Source organism: Haliotis rubra, unplaced genomic scaffold (assembly GCF_003918875.1).
Source record: "Haliotis rubra isolate DU_JTF1 unplaced genomic scaffold, ASM391887v1 Scf361, whole genome shotgun sequence".
NCBI classification, from domain to species: Eukaryota; Metazoa; Mollusca; class Gastropoda; order Lepetellida; family Haliotidae; genus Haliotis; species Haliotis rubra.
Window position 1 is genome coordinate 251,308 of NW_025767037.1, and position 19,135 is coordinate 270,442.

At 40.4% G+C, this 19,135-nt stretch overlaps 1 protein-coding gene across 1 annotated transcript in view; it reads left to right on the plus strand.

Moving 5' to 3' along the window:
* Window positions 1-16,040, plus strand: part of LOC124285512 (protocadherin Fat 1-like) — a 196,513-nt gene extending 180,473 nt beyond the window's left edge. The window contains 5 exon segments of the mRNA XM_046721752.1: window positions 3,167-3,358; window positions 4,238-4,756; window positions 5,395-5,520; window positions 12,425-12,635; window positions 12,637-16,040. Coding sequence (XP_046577708.1) covers window positions 3,167-3,358; window positions 4,238-4,756; window positions 5,395-5,520; window positions 12,425-12,635; window positions 12,637-13,180 — 1,592 coding nt within the window. The 3' untranslated portion in view covers window positions 13,181-16,040.
* Window positions 16,041-19,135: the final 3,095 nt, after the last annotated feature.

The window sequence follows — 19,135 nt, forward strand, 5'->3', positions numbered from 1 at the left end:
ACTTCACCATCAGACTGCTTACACAACTGGGGTGGCTAGTGAATCTACTCAAATCGGACCTAGAACCTACGCAGGACCTGCAGTTCCTAGGCATCAGATTTCTCACGACGCAGAACCGCATCGTCGTACCAGAGGACCGCTGGCTCAAGATTCAACAGACAATCTCACAAGCCCTACTCTCTCCGTGGCCACTACGACAATGGCAGAGTCTGTTGGGTCTCCTCACGTCCGCACAAGACATGCGGCCAGAGGGAGGTTACAACTACGCCCGCTACAGGTCTTCATCAATGCTCATCTCGACGACCCGGCCCCCTTCGGTCTCCCAGACTACCTCAGACCTCATCTACTATGGTGGACCCAGAGATCGAATGTTTGCGAAGGCACCTATTTAGCAGAGCCAGAGTGCAAGACTCATCTGTACGTGGACGCGTCACTCCAAGGTTGGGGAGCACATCTCGACAACTTTGTGGCGGCCGGGAGATGGAACAACGAGGAGAAAAGTCTGCACATCAACATGCTGGAAATGAAAGCAGTAGTCAACGCCATATACCACTGGACCAACATTCTACAGAATGCGCATCTAATGGTACACACGGACAACTCCACAGTGGCGTTTTACATAAACAAGCAAGGATCAACACGATCATCGAACCTGCTGGACCTCTGCTTTCAACTGTTCGACCTAACCGACGATCTGAACATCCACATCAGAGCATGCCACATTCCAGGAGCCAAGAATGTCATAGCAGACGCCCTCTCCCGTCCAACTCAACCGTCTCCAACAGAATGGATGTTACATCCCGAGATCTTCAAACAGATCATCAAGGAGATGGGAGCCCCACTAATAGACCTCTTCGCCACAAGCTTCAACAATCAGCTGACAACATTCGTCTCACCAGTACTAGATCCACAAGCGTGGGCAGCGGATGCTCTCAGCATATCCTGGGAAGGACTAAACGCGTACGCGTTTTCACCGCCTGCTCTAGTACCGAGGGTGTTGCAGAAAATCAGCCAGACCAAGAACCTCCAACTGATTTTGGTCGGGCCCTACTGGCCAGCGAGAGTGTGGTTTCCCATTCTCATACAAGAACTAAGACCACCACAGCTGCAACTACCAGAGTGGCCGAATCTACTAGTACATCCTCACACACAGCAGGCACACGGCAACCCAGGGGCATTCCGACTACACGTGTGGACTGTATCAAGGCGTGCTTGAACAAGAGAGGGTACTCCGCCAGGGCAGCGAAAGCAGTGACACTAGCTCTACGCCAAGTCTACCCGCATAACAATGCGGCGACAAGTGGCGAAGCTTCGTGACATACGCTGCAAGGAACGGTTTTTCAGCTAGAAAAGCGACACACCCTCAAGTGGCGGACTACATTTGTCACCTACGGCAAACAAAACGGTTAAAAGGGTCTACACTCTCAACATACCTAGCGGCATTGAGCTCAGTCATCACTATGAGGACAGGTGCCAAGCTAACGAAAGTACCAGAGTTACTGGCCTTGCTACGCTCTTATAAATTGGAGGACCAACAACAGAGATTCAAAGCTCCGGTGGGACCTCAGCGTTGTTCTCTGACATCTCACCAGTGACGTCTACGAACCATTAGACAGGACATCCTTCGAACTCTTGACACATAAGACGCTGTTCCTGCTATCCCTAGCAACAGCAGTCAGGATGTCGGAAATACATGCTCTGGACTACGAGAGAACACGCTTTGATGAAAATCAAAACACAGTGCATATGGGACTACGATGGGATTTCATCGCAAAGAATCAACTGCCAGGTCAACCGAACAGACAATTCCACGTCCCAGCATTATCCTCTGTCCTTGGACCACAAGATACCCACGACCTATCACCTATCCTTGTGCCCAGTGAGAGCATTAAAATTATATCTACAACGATCCAGAGTCAGGAGATGCAAGTTCAAGCGACTTTTCGTCCTGATATCAACAGCGACACAGACGGAAGTCTCCCGCATTACGATATCAATCTGGATTAGAACTGTCATACTACGGGCCTACAAAGCAGCAGGACTAGATCCTCCAAGAGCCTCCAACCCACACGAAGTTAGAGCCCTGGCGTCAACACTCGCTCTACATGGGAATTGCTCGCTCAAGACGATAATGGAGGGCTGCTTTTGGAAATCAGACATGGTGTTTGCAAACCACTACCTGAGGGACATCGCCACCGAGGACGCCTCTGGCATTCACCATTTCGGCCCTCTGGTTGTAGCACAACAGTTGACAGTCTCTCAAAGGCGTTGAGACGAAGTCTCGCCCTTTTATCACATGACTTACAAAGCCTACACTCAGCAGAGTTCTGCTTAAGTCTCAATGGACGTCTAACGACTAGCATAAGTGATATGACCCAGTACTTGTAAGGATACTCGTACAGGAAAGGGTCACTTCTCCACTTTGTGCTTGCATCAAAAGATGGAGTCGCAAAATCCACATAAAATGTTAACAGAAGAAAGGACCAAAAGTTAACAATTGTGGTCCCCCCATCAAAAGGCAGCTGGAAGGACAGGGTCGCAACAGCAGCAGAGATTAGCAGTAAATACAGTGCCAATACGAAGTTCCCGCAGGGGGGTATAGCTGACGTAAATCACTACATGAAATCCTAAAGTAACTTTCCCGCCTCCAATCCGTCGGATTCTACAAGCAATAAGCATGAGTCAGGATAAGGAAAATATGTAATTTTCTGAGTAAAATTGATATTTTATACTTATCCTGACTCATGAGGTAAGCCCTCCCAACCTCCCCACTAGACACTTTAGATTTTCCTGCAAATTCAAGTGTCGGGCTCATAGTCAGGAGAGAGTGAAGCGTGGGAGCACGGTGGCGCCACAGTTTCCCGCCAAAACTGAGATAGAGACAACTCTGGTGAGTAGTGATTTTCGTCTGTTTTATTGAAGGGAGCTTCAATAGGAGATACAAGTGTTCCACTAAGTTCGCAAGAGGAAGAAGACAAGCAATAAGCATGAGTCAGGATAAGTATAAAATATCAATTTTACTCAGAAAATTACATATTTGATTTATTCACATTTCATGAGGAACTTATGTATATGAAATATAGAATGCTAAAATCTAAAAACAAGTACCGGTAAGATAGAATTGGATGAGGCTTGATTCCTCTGAATGACTATTGCATTACTTCAGGTGTCCAGTGCGAGATGACGGCAGACATCTGCCATAACAATCCATGTCAACATGGCAGTACATGCCATGTGTATGCAGGTGGAACATACTACTGCAACTGCACCATGGACAGGAAGGGGAGACACTGTGAGGACCTCATATTGCCAGTCATCACTGGGGGCATCAAGGCTGAAGAAATATATGGCATTGCAGGTAGGAAACACCTCCATCATTTTTGTCTGTTGAAAATGTGTCAGATATTGGTATGCTTGGAACAGGAATACTTGTTACTTTCAAACATTTAAAAAAATTGATCTATTCCCAAAGGTACAGGTGACTGAGGATCGACCTGCCCCTCCAGACATTCTGATAGCTAGACATAAGCATGGAAACAGTTGGCATGACAAGAATTTAAGAATTTAATGATTAGTTTCATTTACTAATAGACTGATCCTGTCAGGGCCGGAGAGCCACACCCACAAACCCACCACTGTATTTGCAAAGGCGTCACTGCTGGCAAAACTTCATTGCAAGGGTGTTTGCTCCTAAACCATCAAATATTTCTTGTTGAAACTTGCTATACATATCCATCCAGCAAAGTGGTCCCTTTTGTTGAATTAGGATAACTTTTTTTAGTTAATGTTTTCATGACAACCGACTGGACCATTGAATATTTCACAATGAAATTTACTGTACAGATCTGCCTTATAACGGAGTAGTGCCTTTTCATGATGTGGGATTTCTGGGGTTTTCAAATGTTTTCATGACACCAAACTGCTTGCTTCCGGAGCAGAAATCCAAAACTGTGGAATATTTCTTGAAACTTGCCTTAAAGATGATTCTTATGTGAACTGATCCATTTGGAATTTTCTGTTTTAAATGTTCTGTTTTTTGCATTAAATTATTCCACACCTTACAATCAACCTTTCAAAAGACCAAAATCGTTAAGAATTTAATTATGGTGTCATACTTGTTTATTAGTCTCGGAAATGTATGTGAATAATGCTTGAATGTTGATACTGACAGCAAATAATATTAGACTAGATTGATGATTAGATTGCATGTATAGTTTCAAGTGCACTGTTGTTTCAGGTGTTGGAGCTGGACTTATCTTCATTGTGCTTATCTTTGTCATGTGCCGTATGTGGAGGAGAAAGAAACGAGAACGTAGAAGGAACAATATCACCTCTGGTATTGCAAGTGGAGATGATGAAATTCAGTATCATGGCATGAAAGAACATGAGATGAAACGCAAGTTGAGCAACCCAGATATGGCTGCTGTTCACACTTACACTCCACAACCTCCCCCTGTGCCCACAAGACCGGCTTCCTACACTCCAAGTACACATGACTCACTGAACACGCTCAACAACTTTGACACTGTCAGAAACTATGGCAGTGCTGCAGATGAGTTGGAGACAACAGGTATCCATAACATCCCAACATTCCAGGAATACCTGCAGACGTTCCAGTCTTCACATCGAAGCAGCCCAATAATTCCATCAGGGCTTCCTCCACCCCCAAGGTCTAATGCACCCTCAGATACAGATTCCATTCAGAAACAACCATGGGAGTTTGAGTACCCGAATATTTTGGAGAATTACTCAGAAGGTAATTCTCATTTATTAATGTTATCTCATAGCATTTAGACCCAATCTGCTGTTTTGACCTTGAATGAATTTACGTGTCGGAAGCCCAGATTTGGGATTGATGACCTTGGCAATGGTGTCCCTAGAAAATTGTCACATAATTCTTTTCCAACTTTAACCGTGAACCTTTCAGTATTATAATATATATTCTTGAAATCCTGCACACAAAAGACCTGGTGCCTTTTGCTATTTATAGGGGTGTTTAGAATGTATATTTTATTGTCATGAACAGATACTGAATATTTACTCTTGGAATTCAGACAGAAAGATAAGAGAGAAATTGTCTCCTCAAGTTGGACTTAAGTAACATACTAGTTGTTCTTTCATTATTGTGGGGCCAGATGGATTGTCATCATCTCATCACACCTGTTGAAGTGGTACTGGTGTAGTTCCTGCACCAATATGGTTTTCTGGTGTGGAATAATATGACTCAAGTTCACCGAGTCTGAATCAGTTTGTGGAAGTTATTCCAGAGTTATCACTTCCAATTAGTGATGTAAGTCCACATATGAGTCAACATAAGGACAACAAATATACGGAAAATGAACCTTGAACAGTAGATAACTGTTGAATGTATTTAATGTATTGTTGTCCTTGCAGTTGACAAAAAACAAGTGACAAAGTCAATGCCTGGCATGGTGCCTGTTGCTCAGTGTGGACTCCAGCGACAGGATGCAAGTTCCTACAGTAGTTTGCCCGTATCAGAGAGTGAAGAGGACCTGAATGGTAAGTCACACAACCCAACTCAAAATACAAATGTAAAATATAATAATGGAAATGATGCAAATTGTTTAATCATATCTTCTAGGACCTTACAGGTTGTTTGTTGAGAAACAGGCCTAGTACAGATTCTTTGCTGCGGGACTCTGTGTGCATGTGCAATTCAGGAACCCTTACCTCGTTCCTGCTTGTGCTGACAACAAAAATGCCCTAACACATAAATTGATATTGTCAGGCTGTATATATTTGTATCCTCAGGTAACATTTCTCGGTGAGTTAAACTAGTTATTTCTTAAACGTGTTGTGGTAATTTATGGGGCGGTGGGGTAGCCTAGTGGTTAAAGCGTTGGCTCGTCACGCCGAAGACCCGGGTTCGATTCCCCACATGGGCACAATGTGTTAAGCCCATTTCTGGTGTCCCCCGCCGTGATATTGCTGGAATATTGCTAAAAGCGGCGTAAAACTAAACTCAGTCAGTCAGTCAGTGTGGTAATTTATTGTTGGTCAAGTGGGTGTCTCTCATTTGTCGGTTTATGACAAGTGTGGACACATCACGTTAATGCTAACACTCAAGCCTCCTGCTGATACAAGTGTATGAACAATACCTCAGCTTCCAATCTGCATCACTTTCACAAGAGGTTTTTGCACAGGACTTGGATTCATGCAAGAAGGCCGTAAGTGAAGAAACCGATTCGCAGATTACATCATCACTGACTTTGGATGGGTACTATACAGTGATATTTGGTCAATAACTGTTGGTCCAGCTGAAGTTTGATATCATGCTGTCGACTGAGAACCTGAGACACTATTATCACTGGCTGTGGCTGTGCAGGCTAGTTGAAGTTCCTGAGTGAGGAGTATGGTTGGTCGTTGCCAGTGGAGGAGAGTGGCTCTATCCCCACGAGGACTGGGCCAGGTCCATTGTTGGTGGCACGAGTGATCACCTACCTGGAGTAATGGACAGTCAGCAACCTTCAAACTCCTACTGAATGGAAGAGGCAAAAGTTGTTTGAGGATTTGCCTTTGGTTGTCATGCTCTAACACAGAACCATTGAGGGATACCATTCTGCCCTTACATCAGTTCCTCAGCTTTAGATACATCAGACTGAAGATCATCCTACCCTCAAGTGTCTGTGAGATTGTTTCTACTTGAGGATGTCAGGCAGAACCTCACTGGTGTAATTAGCACACTAAGAGGCTACATTTGAACCTTTTTCTTCATTTTGCTTCAAACAATGAGGAAAACAGTTTTCCTTCTGGCCATAGTCATCTCATCTCATCATGTCAGCCACAACAGCTAGGGTATCCAAACTGTGTGCTTTAGATTTATATGTTATGAAAGAAACTGAGGATTGGAGAACTTCAGCTATCTGTGCCTCTCCAGATTTTCTGGCAAAGAATAAGTGTACATCACCTGGATGGTTGGGACAAAAGCTTTATGCAGTTATGGCAACATCACTACAGTGTTCATACTCTTTCCATCTTGAATACACACAAGGTATAGTAAATGTCTTTTCACTTGATGCAAGCCAGCCATGAATAAGCACATATCTAAAGCAACTGTGGCAGGTTAGCTTTGGACAACCATCTGAGCCATTTACTGTCTACACCCATGTTTGGAACCCTCACAGACTGGAAGATGAGATCCTTATCAACTAGTCTGTCAATGTCATATGGAAAACTCTCCATGAAACTAGTCATAACCAAATCTAACAATACATTTACAGTCTTTTATATAAGGGGTATTGACTCCATCTGCTGTGGCATACATAGCCTCATCATCCAGTAGCTCCTTCTACCTTAGCAGGAAAAAGGGAGCCACAAACCTTGAAAGGTAGTTCACGTTTTGAACTTGCTATCAACCAAGGATTGTCAAGGACAAATGAAGGCTTACCCGCTGCAAGCTCAAAATGTCTACACGAGGAAGTTCAAATGGATCTAAGCCCTATTAATGATTAATGACTTCTGATTATTAAATTTCAGAACCAATCATAATGTTTAGGATACATTCTGGCACTGACGTTATAAAGGTTCGTTTATGACTGAGATAACTGTTGATAATTCAAAGAATACTACGTCTTTTATACTGTGATAAATCCTGCATTTTGGCCATCTTCACACTGTGAAAGTCGTAATGATATCTTGGATTTTGATTGAAACTTCTGTCAGAAAATAGCTTTACCAAATATAGTGTGTAGGCAACTTATTCTGTTTTCTTCAGTTTTATCCATAGTGGTATGTAACAGTTGTCTAGATTCAACCTTGGATAGGACCTCCCATCTTCGATAATCTCCAGGGTATACGTTACGATCACTCTCCACTATACCCTGGATGCATCCACGGTTGGCCCGATAATTATATTACCTCCCTTTGCTGGCTCCACATTCTCACAGTAGCCAATCAGCTAAGCCGCCATTACATCCCAGCTTGCCAGTGTCAACAAAGATAGCGGTCGCAGTCGCGAAGGTTTGTTCGCAGTGCCACTCAGATTTTTTGGGAAATCATACAGACAAATTGACAGATCTGAAACTTTAAAAAAATATATAAAAGAACTCCTTCTACTTCTTTCAGAGTACCTCTGCATCAATTGTGTTGCCAAGTTTAAACGGTTAGATAATTTAAAAAGCGAAGGTGAGTTGTGATTGGTTCGCTCAACTTCCCAGCATAGACACCTGATTTGATATAAAGCCAGCCAAGGTAGGTAATAAAATCATCGGGTCAAGCCGTGGATGCATCCAGGGTGTAGTAGAGAGTGATCGTAATGTATACCCTGGAGATTATCGAGGATGAGGACCTCCTTGCATAAAAGTTTTCCTCAATGATAAAGTGGAATCTCATTTTGTCCAGTGTAAATTGTCAGGAGCACAGAAAAAACGTATGTTAACCAGCAGAGTGTGGTAAAATAGCCAGTGCATATATGTTGTTACAAAACTTTAACCCTACAGTGGTCATTGGAGCTGATAAGCAATCTTATGGTCACTGTGTGTTTTACAACAAGGTTCCTCCCATCCTGTTATGGTTTAGAAGGAAGTTTAACATAGTTCAGATTTATCTGAAGTTGATGAAGACTCCTGTGCCAGCAAATTATCTGCTGTAGTGCCATGCCATCTTGTTCGTTAAATCTAGTCGTTAACTGGATACAAATGGTGGTAGGTGTTTAGTTCAGTAAAGCCCCTCAAGGATGATAAATAATATATCCCTCCAACCAAGATGACTGACATTTTTTTTCATTTAAACCAAATACTGCCGCAGTGAGACTTTACTATCTGTATAACCTTTCAGGCTGTTTAAAAATAGACATGAGGTGAATCCTTGCCATTCTTTTTGTCTGTTATGTTGGAGAAATCAATTATCATGCACCCTTTGTAAAATCAAAATCTGCAAATTTCATATGCTAACCAGTCAGTGTTCAGAAATATGCATTGGAATATAGACAGTAGCAAAGGTTCTTGTCACACAAAGTTGCATCAACTAGCAAATCAGCTGATGAGCACTTGTAGGCAGTAGATGAGCTATTGCTCCTTTGAGGTAGGTGGAGTTCTGGTTAGAAATGGCCCTAACTTGAAATGGAAGTGGTGATCATACTTGGTGCCTTTGTGAATTGTGTGTCATCAAAACCTGCCAGTGTGGATCATTGCTCACAATAGCTATCACAGGATTGTCTGATACAGCCCTACTTTTATTACCCACGTGGTCAACGTATGGGTAGTTCCATACTAATCTCGTACATCACACCAGTGTCGTATCGCATTGACTTGTGTCGTGTGGACTTGACCTGAGATTCTAACGAGTTGATTGGATAGCCAATGACCTCTCAATTAGGTCACGTTGTGACGGAACTACTTTTCATTCATAACAAACACGTGAATTCATTCAATCTACAACTTAAATGCATTGTGGGAATTTAACATTGCGAACGTTGCTGTATCGCTGTTTAATTGTGAGACGAACTGAGACATTATATCCGTGGAAAAACATAAACGCAATGTTTCCACCAGTGATGTCAGCCGAGTGAAGCAACTGCAACCTAAGAGATGGGGTGCTACGGAGTAGTTTAATGTAGGAGGCTGTACGAGGCGATGACAACTGACATGCATCGTGACGTTGGTTACCAAGGGGGCAGACGAGCAAGGCTTAGTGACGTCATTACAGTGTGACGTCATGCAAAAAGTGTACTACAGAACAACATTCTTCCGCAACCTCTTTATGAAACTGGTTTCGGTTTGAAACGATAAAAATAACAAAAATACGCCATTTTGTCAATTTAATGCATGTAAGACGTGGGTAAGAAATAAAATACCACACTCGATCTCATAACATACGAATAATACAAAACTTGTGACCTTACTATGGTTTCTGACCTCGCTTTCGCTCGGTCAGATACCATAGGAAGGACAATCGTTTCTTATAATTTGTATGTAAAGAGACCTTGTGTAGTATTCTCTATATATGCTGCCATGTACAGGTAATGTTTCAGAGTACAGCATTAAATAACAAAGTAAATAAACAAATATACCAGCTAAAAGTGTCGCATGTACAATTTTGGGCCTGTGTTTTCCAAACTTGAATTTATGTAATTTGATGTGAAATGCCATGTAGGCTTCTCATTATGTTAGCTAGAGGCAAGGTAGTCAAAATCTGTAGTGATATTTTAGTAGCAGTATACTTCACCAAACAAAAGGTGATGCTTTCACACTGGAAATATGTAATCATTTCTGTTTCCTCCTTGAAATGATGAAGAGGCTGCATCTAATATTACAAATGTCACAGGTAGTTAAGAACTGTAAGATACATCATTCCTCATGTATGAATGTTGTTACTCATGAAATTCTTCTTACCTTTCTATCCAGCTAAACGTGGGAGAAGGAAAGGTAGACATTGCTGTGCTGCCTGTGTGATCTGTGTTATACTGGTGCATGAGTATATAGTCTTGTCCTTATTTCTCTATCTGCCAGGGAGTAAAAGCCAGCCAGGACATAATTAGTGACATCTCTATCATGTAGTGCATAGCAATTGATGGCAACTAAATCTCCTGCCAAAGAGTAACCTTGTTTTAAGTCTTTGTGCATGTTTTGTGTTCACAGTTACCTCAAAAGTATGGAGAAATGTGGCTCTGATTATTCATAGATTTTTTTCCCCATGTTAAAATTAGATAAAGTTTCATTTCCCATTAAGTCTGTTTTGAATTCCTGCAGTTTGATGAAGCAATTACCCCTGTTCATGTGTTCTGAATAAATCACCTGTTTCTATTGTGAACGTGTATCCCACCATTTCTCTAAAGCCTGTCATTACTTTAAGTGCATCCCTTGTGGTGTTTCCTTTGTTGAGTGCACCATTCATAAATTGCCACTTTTTGTTTTCTCTGCCAAACTGTCTACTCTCTTTTCAACGTGTCTTAGCTTCTGGTATCTGTGTTGGCACACATTCAGTTCATATTTAAATAGTACACTTCTGTGTCAAGAGCAGCAGGTAATAACTTCTGGACATATCACACATCTCATTTTTCAATATATTTTAAGTGTTAATCTTGACATGGCTATATTTAAAAATCTTCTTGTATACTGCCAAAATGAACAAACTGTAATTTGGCATGTACGGTTTGTTGGCATGATAATGTGTTCAAGTTGTTAATGCTTAATTTAAAATCATTGCCTGGAATGTAATATTAACATTAATGCCTCTAAATTTTACCTGAGAACATTTTTAAAAATCCATGTTTTGAGCAAAATTAACTGTTTTTAAAAGATGTTGATACAAAGCAAGGTCAATTAGCCTTTTAGGGACCATGTTATTTCTTATGAGATTCAACATTGGTGTAATGTTTTTTCTGTTGTTTAAAATGTTACCTTCATTTGACCTTGGTCCTGTTTTCAGTAAAGGTGATAATTCTTGTCATGGTCAATGTCAAAACTGCAATTCCTTATGTTTGAAATATCTTCTCAGAAACTGCAGCATAAATGAGTCCGAGGCTTTACATAACTTGATGAAACCTCTGTTCACAGATAAAGTCATTCCTCGCAATAATGCCATTCTAAATACCATGGTGTAAAGAATGGCTCCAACGTTACCTGTTGCTTGTTATGCATTGTATGTGCATGTGTTTTTCCATCACCATCAATCATGCCATTTTCATGGGTTTTATTAAAGTAGCTGTCCATTTGCCAGTTCAATAAGTGTCAAAACATGTTCTTCAACTGTTACTGACATTGTCAACATACTGAAGACCCTTGGCTTAGGCACCAAGTGTATACTGATTTTGACGAACCTATCAAGCCACTTTTGCTAAAAATTTACTGTGGTCTCCAATTTGAGAAAACTTCATAATGTAACATTTGCCTTCTCAATATGGGAAATGTACCGGTACTTAAATCATGTGTTTTTTCAAATGACAGAGCATTACTAAACATTCTGAAATTGTATCCGCCTGTCCAATACCTGAGTTAAGTAAGATCAGCTAATATTTGTTCACATACTATAAGACTAAACTCTACTGACTAAAGTGCTGCAAGGTTTTTGTGCTATGAGCTACTGTATACACAGCCTAATGTTAGCAAGTAATTGCAGAAAGAGTCCTTCATAACACAACTAATGGCACGGGATTAGTGCATGTGACTATGTTCTGTCTGCAGGGTTGTTCTCAGCACCACTGTAAGGTTGCGATACCTTAGTATTAGGTTATGGCTGTATTCACTAACTGCATACATTTAGCTGGCATTCATTTTCAAATTAGCTGACAGCTACACAAATGAGGAATATGTTACAATCTGAGCTCTGAAAACATACTGATTTAGTGATTTCAATATTCTAGAAAGCAATTATTTAAAATGTTAAAATGTGCTTATATGTCTGACTTTTCACCCCAGCATTCAGAGCTTGCATCCATTTACCGATTCACATATTATGTTTCCAGGCTATCACTGGGACACTTCAGACTGGGCCCCAAGACCATCACTCCCCAATATCAGTGAGGTTCCAGCTAAAGAAGTTCCTGATTCCCCAAGCTCTAGTAACAACAGTAATGAATCCAACATCCATATTAGCAACATTGAACCTGACCCAGGAACAGTAACTGATGAGCCAGACTATGTCGAAGACTCTGAGTATGTTGGAGATTCAGAGTATGGAAAATGAATTTGATATAGATGACCAAGATGACCTTCCACCCTGCTATGCAGACCATCCAAACTATCAACAAATCTTGGAATTGCGGGACATGGATGACACTTATGAACTACCTCAAAGTCTTCAAGTATCTCATCATCCAAATCACTACTTACCCAACTACAGCTTTAGTGGTCAGATTGGGCAAGACGAATGGCCTGACCCTCCAACTGATGATGATAACAGTAATGTCAGTGATGATAATGATAACGACAGTGTCATCCACTATGCCTACCAGAATGTTGGTCCTCAAAGAAATAATCTGGGTCCAGGGTACACTGCTAGGAGTGAGTATAATACAGATCATAACAGATCAGCAGCATCAATGATGGATGACATGAGTGTCTCGGCTGGTGGTTATACTTCTACTAATGGGTCATGTTCTGATATTTCTGCTTATTTGTGTGAAATCGAAGACAGTGAAATTAACCAGAGTGAGGACAGTGGTGATGAAGACCAGTCTTCACAAAGACTTCTAGCTGCCCATTTTCACACACAAGTGTGAACAGATCTTAAGAACAAGCGTTCAACCATCATTTCCCAGATCTGATGTCTGACTTTTCATGGTTGTGATCAGTTTTATTTCCTGCAGATTAGATATTGTTGTGTTTCTAAAACAGTTTGCAAAGAACATCAGTAAAAATGGACTGATGTTGATTACACTGTTGACTTTGAAATTGTGTGCCAATAGAAAATAGCAGAAGTGTAACAAGTGTGTACCATGGTGTACAGTTTCTGCAAAGAATGCAAATGTTTGTTTTTAGTGTTTTATCTAAGTTTAGAAGTCATATATCATGTACATGATAGCAGATATGTGATAATTAACATTATGTTGGGGTTTAAAGTTTCAAAGAGACTAGTCTAGCTGTGATGGTGCTGAATGTAGCTAATGCTCAGAGACTTTGATATCATTCGCTTTATCAATTTCATATATTGTGTAGTATAATTGGTACAAAATTCAAAATTTTGTTGATCATGTACAGATGTTATGAGGACATTCCAGTATGAAAAGGGTGGAGCCTGCACATGGAAGTGACCAGTCAGGTAACATTATTGTTTGGGATTTGTGAACATCTTTTCCATGTTAAAAAATCATGATGTTTTTGAACAAATTCAGAACTTTTGCACTATTTTTACATACCAGAATAATTCTGATACAATATTGCACACCTTATGAACATAATGTTTCACATAATTTATTTGGTTGTGATTATGTGTTAGTGAAGGCAGTGTTCTTGTCTAAACTCAGTGATAAGCAAGCGGTGTTGATATACAACAAAAAATATTATTTTCATATTCTTGTTGTAAATATTTCTATAGTAAATATCATTTATTGATGTAGTATTAGTGTAGCTTCCCATTGTTTGAGAAGTGTTGGATTTTGATATATCATGTTTGTCCATGACACTAAATATTTTTCAACATTTTATGGGTTTGTTTTTTTTCATTTTATTTTATTTTTTATTATGTCAGAAATATCTCAATTTTATCTCATCTGAACCAGACATTCAAATGAGCTTCTACCAGTGTCAACATCTCAAGAAACCAATGTGCTGAATTTTTACATGAATGATTCTAGTAATAATGTCTTGTAAAGTTACAGACAAGTGACATTTTCTGTGTGATTCCAAAGAGATCAATGGCCTGAAAAGGGTTGTGAAGTATACCTTGTATAACTGGAACTTTAGGCGACCTACACATAAGATCAGTGTGAAGTTGATCCATTTGTGTGCCATGTTCACTCATGTGTCTGATTTCGTGCAGATATCCAATTCATGTAGTGGATATATTTTCAGAATGCTTACACATAACAGTAGTAGGACAGTATGTCCTACATTAAATTATTGGCATATGCTATATATTCCTTGTGTTATGTTGAATTTCATCTTGGCAGATCAAGTTTTTGCATGCTGTTGTTTTGTCCTCATCAGTGTTGTGGAAATACTTGAGTGATATGACGTTCAAGATAATTTTTATGTACTCAAAACTATAGGTGGTTAATTGTACCTTTAGGAATATTTTCTGTACTGTGAATTTTGAAACACATCATACTTAGTTCAGCAGAAAAAATAGGAGCTTGACCAATGCCCATGTTTCCAATTTCAAATTGATATTATTGTATAAGCATGTAATGACTAAAATTGGGGTTTCAGATCATTGAACAATAGAAATGCATGTAAATCTCTTATTCATGATGCCAAATCACTTCCATGTAGTACTAGGCGTTATACCTGTTACTTACTAGTTGTACAACAGAGGTTTACTTTGCTTTAACATTGGACATATCTCCAACCAAATATGATACCATTTAGATTCTCCTTGCTGGTGGCAAGGTTTTCAGTTGCAGTTGGCATTTGTTTCCCACTGCAGAGGTGGTTATGGGTGTCCCAAGTACATGTGCTTCTTGAAATAGCAGTGAATTGGCTTGTTCTGTACTTTATCAAGTTTCACTGGCCCATTTACTCATGAATCATTATTAGGTATTACGTTTCATATGGGTATGCCTTGTCTGAAATTCCAATCATTTTCACAAAGATTCATATTTTTTGATACATGGCCACAAAGATTGATATTCATCTTTCCAAACTTATAATTACTGCTGGAACAAAACAATTAATATGGAAAGATGGTCCAAGCAGTTGCTCACAGAATTTTAAAAGGCATGCACCTGGTGTCCATGTTTGGAAGGATATTTTGCTTGACATTAAGTGAGCGGTGTGTAATCTGAGGTCTGTAAATATATCGGTACATGACATTAGCTTTGATCCCCTTTATAACTTTTGATATCTCAGAATGCTATTATTTGTATATTTGTATACTACTGCAAGAATTCTTTTGAGCTATCATACATTACCTTTTGGTTATTTGTATTTTTACAGCACTGTATATTATGTCTGTGCTGAACATCATGTGGTATACACAGCTAATTTCTTGTGAGAAATGTATATTTGATACCATTCACAAAATCAAATTGATCTCTTGTTTATATCCAGTGTTCTTTCCAAAAATAATTGAAAACCCTGATCTTCCATAAATGCATGATCAAAATGTGAATCAGTCACTAATAGTGTGTTCCCACCTATATTCAGTCGGTGTTTAAAGTTAATATATCATCTGACAATAGATAGAAACAAAAGATTGTAGATAATATGCTGTCAATAGAATTCAGGAGATCATGACATCATTATTGTTGAATATGGATGAATGTTTGTTGTGTTGTAAGTCTGCTTAGATAGCCTTATGATGTTATGCTCTTGCTGATTATTTTTCTTATCATTTGTACATTTTCTCTCCCAGTGATCTTGTGGAGAAGAATTGTAATATAGCATTTTGCTGAATGCAAAAAATAAAATCTATGGATCTTACTTCATTCTGTGATGTTATAATGTGGGCCAATGGGGTTAACCAATGTTAACTGGTTTTAACCTGAAATGGTGACTTCATACTGACCTTTTGGACATGAAATGTTGCAGCCTTCATGCAAAGATGTCCTACACGCATAAGCAGAAAACAATACCACTCCACAGACAGCAATGGATATTTAAGACACAGTTTGCAACATTTTGGTGATGCTTGCTTTACTCAACGTCTTCACTTTTAGTGCAAGTAAGATTCAAGAATTGAGAGAATACTTGCCCCTCAAAATCTGTTGAACTTGTAATACATCTATGAATGCTTTCCTTTTAAAGCTTCATTTGTTGGATTGTCATTTACTTATAACACTTAAGTGAATCATGTTTACTTTATAACAGTGAAAATGAATAATTTCCCCCCTGTGAAAAACTTGGTTCCAATGTGCAACATATTATGTTGTCCATTTTCTATAACATTACTCTGCATCACATGGGTGAAAGTGCTCAGATGTTTTAAGTCTTTTTGGCACTAATGACAACATAACACTCATTTGAAAACAAAAGTCATAAAAATTTGGCTACTTATACACAACTGTTGGTTGTTGCCATTGGATGCCTTCAGTAATTTTTAATATCCGAACCAGATCACTCTCAAAAAAGGTGATATTTATATATGAAATTTCTAAATAAGTGTTTGATTGTTGTAATTTTGCCATTTTAATTCTGGTTTATGTGCATGGAACGAATGCACAGCACAAAAATTCATCTTTTGAAAGTAAACATGCATTTAAGTTTCCAAAGTGTCACCATGCATGAAAATGTCATGGAGAAAAAATGGTTTACAATATGCAGTTCTGAGGAATTGTGAGCAGGGACAATGCCTCTATAAGGCCATTTTACTTTTAGATGGTCATTGGTATTTTTTAGCTTTATGAAAGAATAGTTATACCGTGACTCACTGCTGTAAATCGAAACATTGGTGAACATTGAGACGCTGTCTAATGGCAAAGTACGATCAATTGTTTTATGAGAGTGATATCAACAAATCAATTCTACACAAGATCGACCTTGAAGTGGCAGACCTAGGATTACCACTGCAGTGCAGGACAGCTACATCTGGGTACTTCATTTGCGAAATCAAAGTGTCACAGCAAATGCCACTGACAGTGCAGTGCCTGGTTTGGGGAGAGTGTTGGCGTAAAACATTAGTAATTGAGCCAGATGACCCTATATTAGCCCTGCGAGAACTACATCAATAGTTCTGGAATCTACAAAACTGGCAATGTGTATGGTTCGGTGACGACTTTCGCTTTCAGCATCAGTGATGTGACAGAAGACCACGTGTCTATTGACGTTTTGCCCAAAATTGTGTTGCCCAGGTTTTCTGCTGGGAGTGCCATGATGTGGGGAGCCATATCCTCCTCGCAGATATTTAATTTTGTGCGCCTTCAGCGCAATGTAAATGGTAATTTCATATTTTAGTTTATGCAAAGACAACAGCACTTACTCATGCATTCTTTATTGTCAATTCCAATTCAGTCACCCTGGTATCGTGTTTATTAAACACAAACTCATGCTTCTTTCGGTCTGGATCATGTTACAACAACTCTTCCCACAATTCGACTTCCTAACAGTCTGCGCATGCGTAGTACGGCGGACATGACATCGCATTGTTTACTTTTATTAACCCATCAGTCGCGCGCAGGTTCACTTTCTCCATTGTTTCAAGCCACTGAACTGTATCATCTATTGACTATTATCGGGACAGAATCCCTGTATTGCCATTGCCATCCGACTTGTAGCTGTAACGGTAGACTATCATACAGCAATCATGGCGGAGAGAAGACGAGCTCAAGCAGCCAGAAGGCGGCGTAATCGGGTTAACTAGGGTGACAGCGATAACACGGCTGAGTTACGAAAACAGCTAGCTGAACGTGGAGTCAGCGTACCAAGGAATTAGCCAAAAACCTTGTTGCTCCAGTTGTTCCAGGAGAATCAAGGCAGGAGGCCAGTAGCAGTGACCGCGTGACATCTTCGGACAGTGCGGCGGCGAGGCTGGATACTACAGTGAATGTAGATGCAGGACAAATCCAACCCCCAAATCCTGATATAGTCGCCAGGCGTACCAATCAGTCAACCTTGAATACGGTCGAGGACACCGCCACCACAACAGCCAACTTCGTGCCCCCGGTCACCGTCACAAGTCTACAACGGGAATTTGGCAGAGTTGAAGAGTATGGTGGCAAGCATTGCATGTCAACGACCAGTGCCAGCCGAAGAGGTGGATATCAGTTTCCCACTACAGCAAGGTCAAGAAGTGTCCTCAGATTCGCTGCCGCACATACACACAATGGCTCCTGCTCTCAAAAGGAGGATTCAATACGGCAAGTATTGCAACCTTACTCTAATGCATCTTGATTTGGCAATAAAAAGTAGATTCAAGACTGGCAGAATTTGATGGCAATGTATACCACTTGAAAGATGATGGCAGGTTAAACCGTTCACTCACCTTAGCGGAATTTATCCAGGCTTTTGGCATATACAAGGACATTTACTGCGAGAGCAATGGCGTTAAGCGAAAGCAGTTAGATGGACATGAGCAAACTGTGATTGAACTGGCTACAAATTACGGGGGTACCTCACATTACGATTATCACAAGTTGTTCACTGCCAGGATGGCCTCTTATGCAGAGAAAGGATGCAGCATTTGGTGGGACATGAGGGACACACGTTTGCATGGACTGTGCTCATCCGGTCGGCGGTCGAGATCATGCAATATATGCCATAGCATTACTCACAGTACAGACTTGTGTCCAGAGCGACGGATGGAGAGAGGTAGGCTAAATAACTTGGCTGACAGGACCATCTTATCAGACCGCCAGGGTGCTACTGACCGCAATGAGAGGACGGCCACGGGTTAGGTCTAACGGACGGGAGATTTGTAACAACTTCAATCACCAGGGTTTCACAAGATCCAACTGTATGTACCTTCATGTATGTATTAGGTGTCACGCCAATACCCATGGACAGGCCAATTGTATTAAGTCTCCCAGCAAGTCTAGGCGGGATACCCAAGCCTGACCATCACAACTGGAGGTAAATGTGAG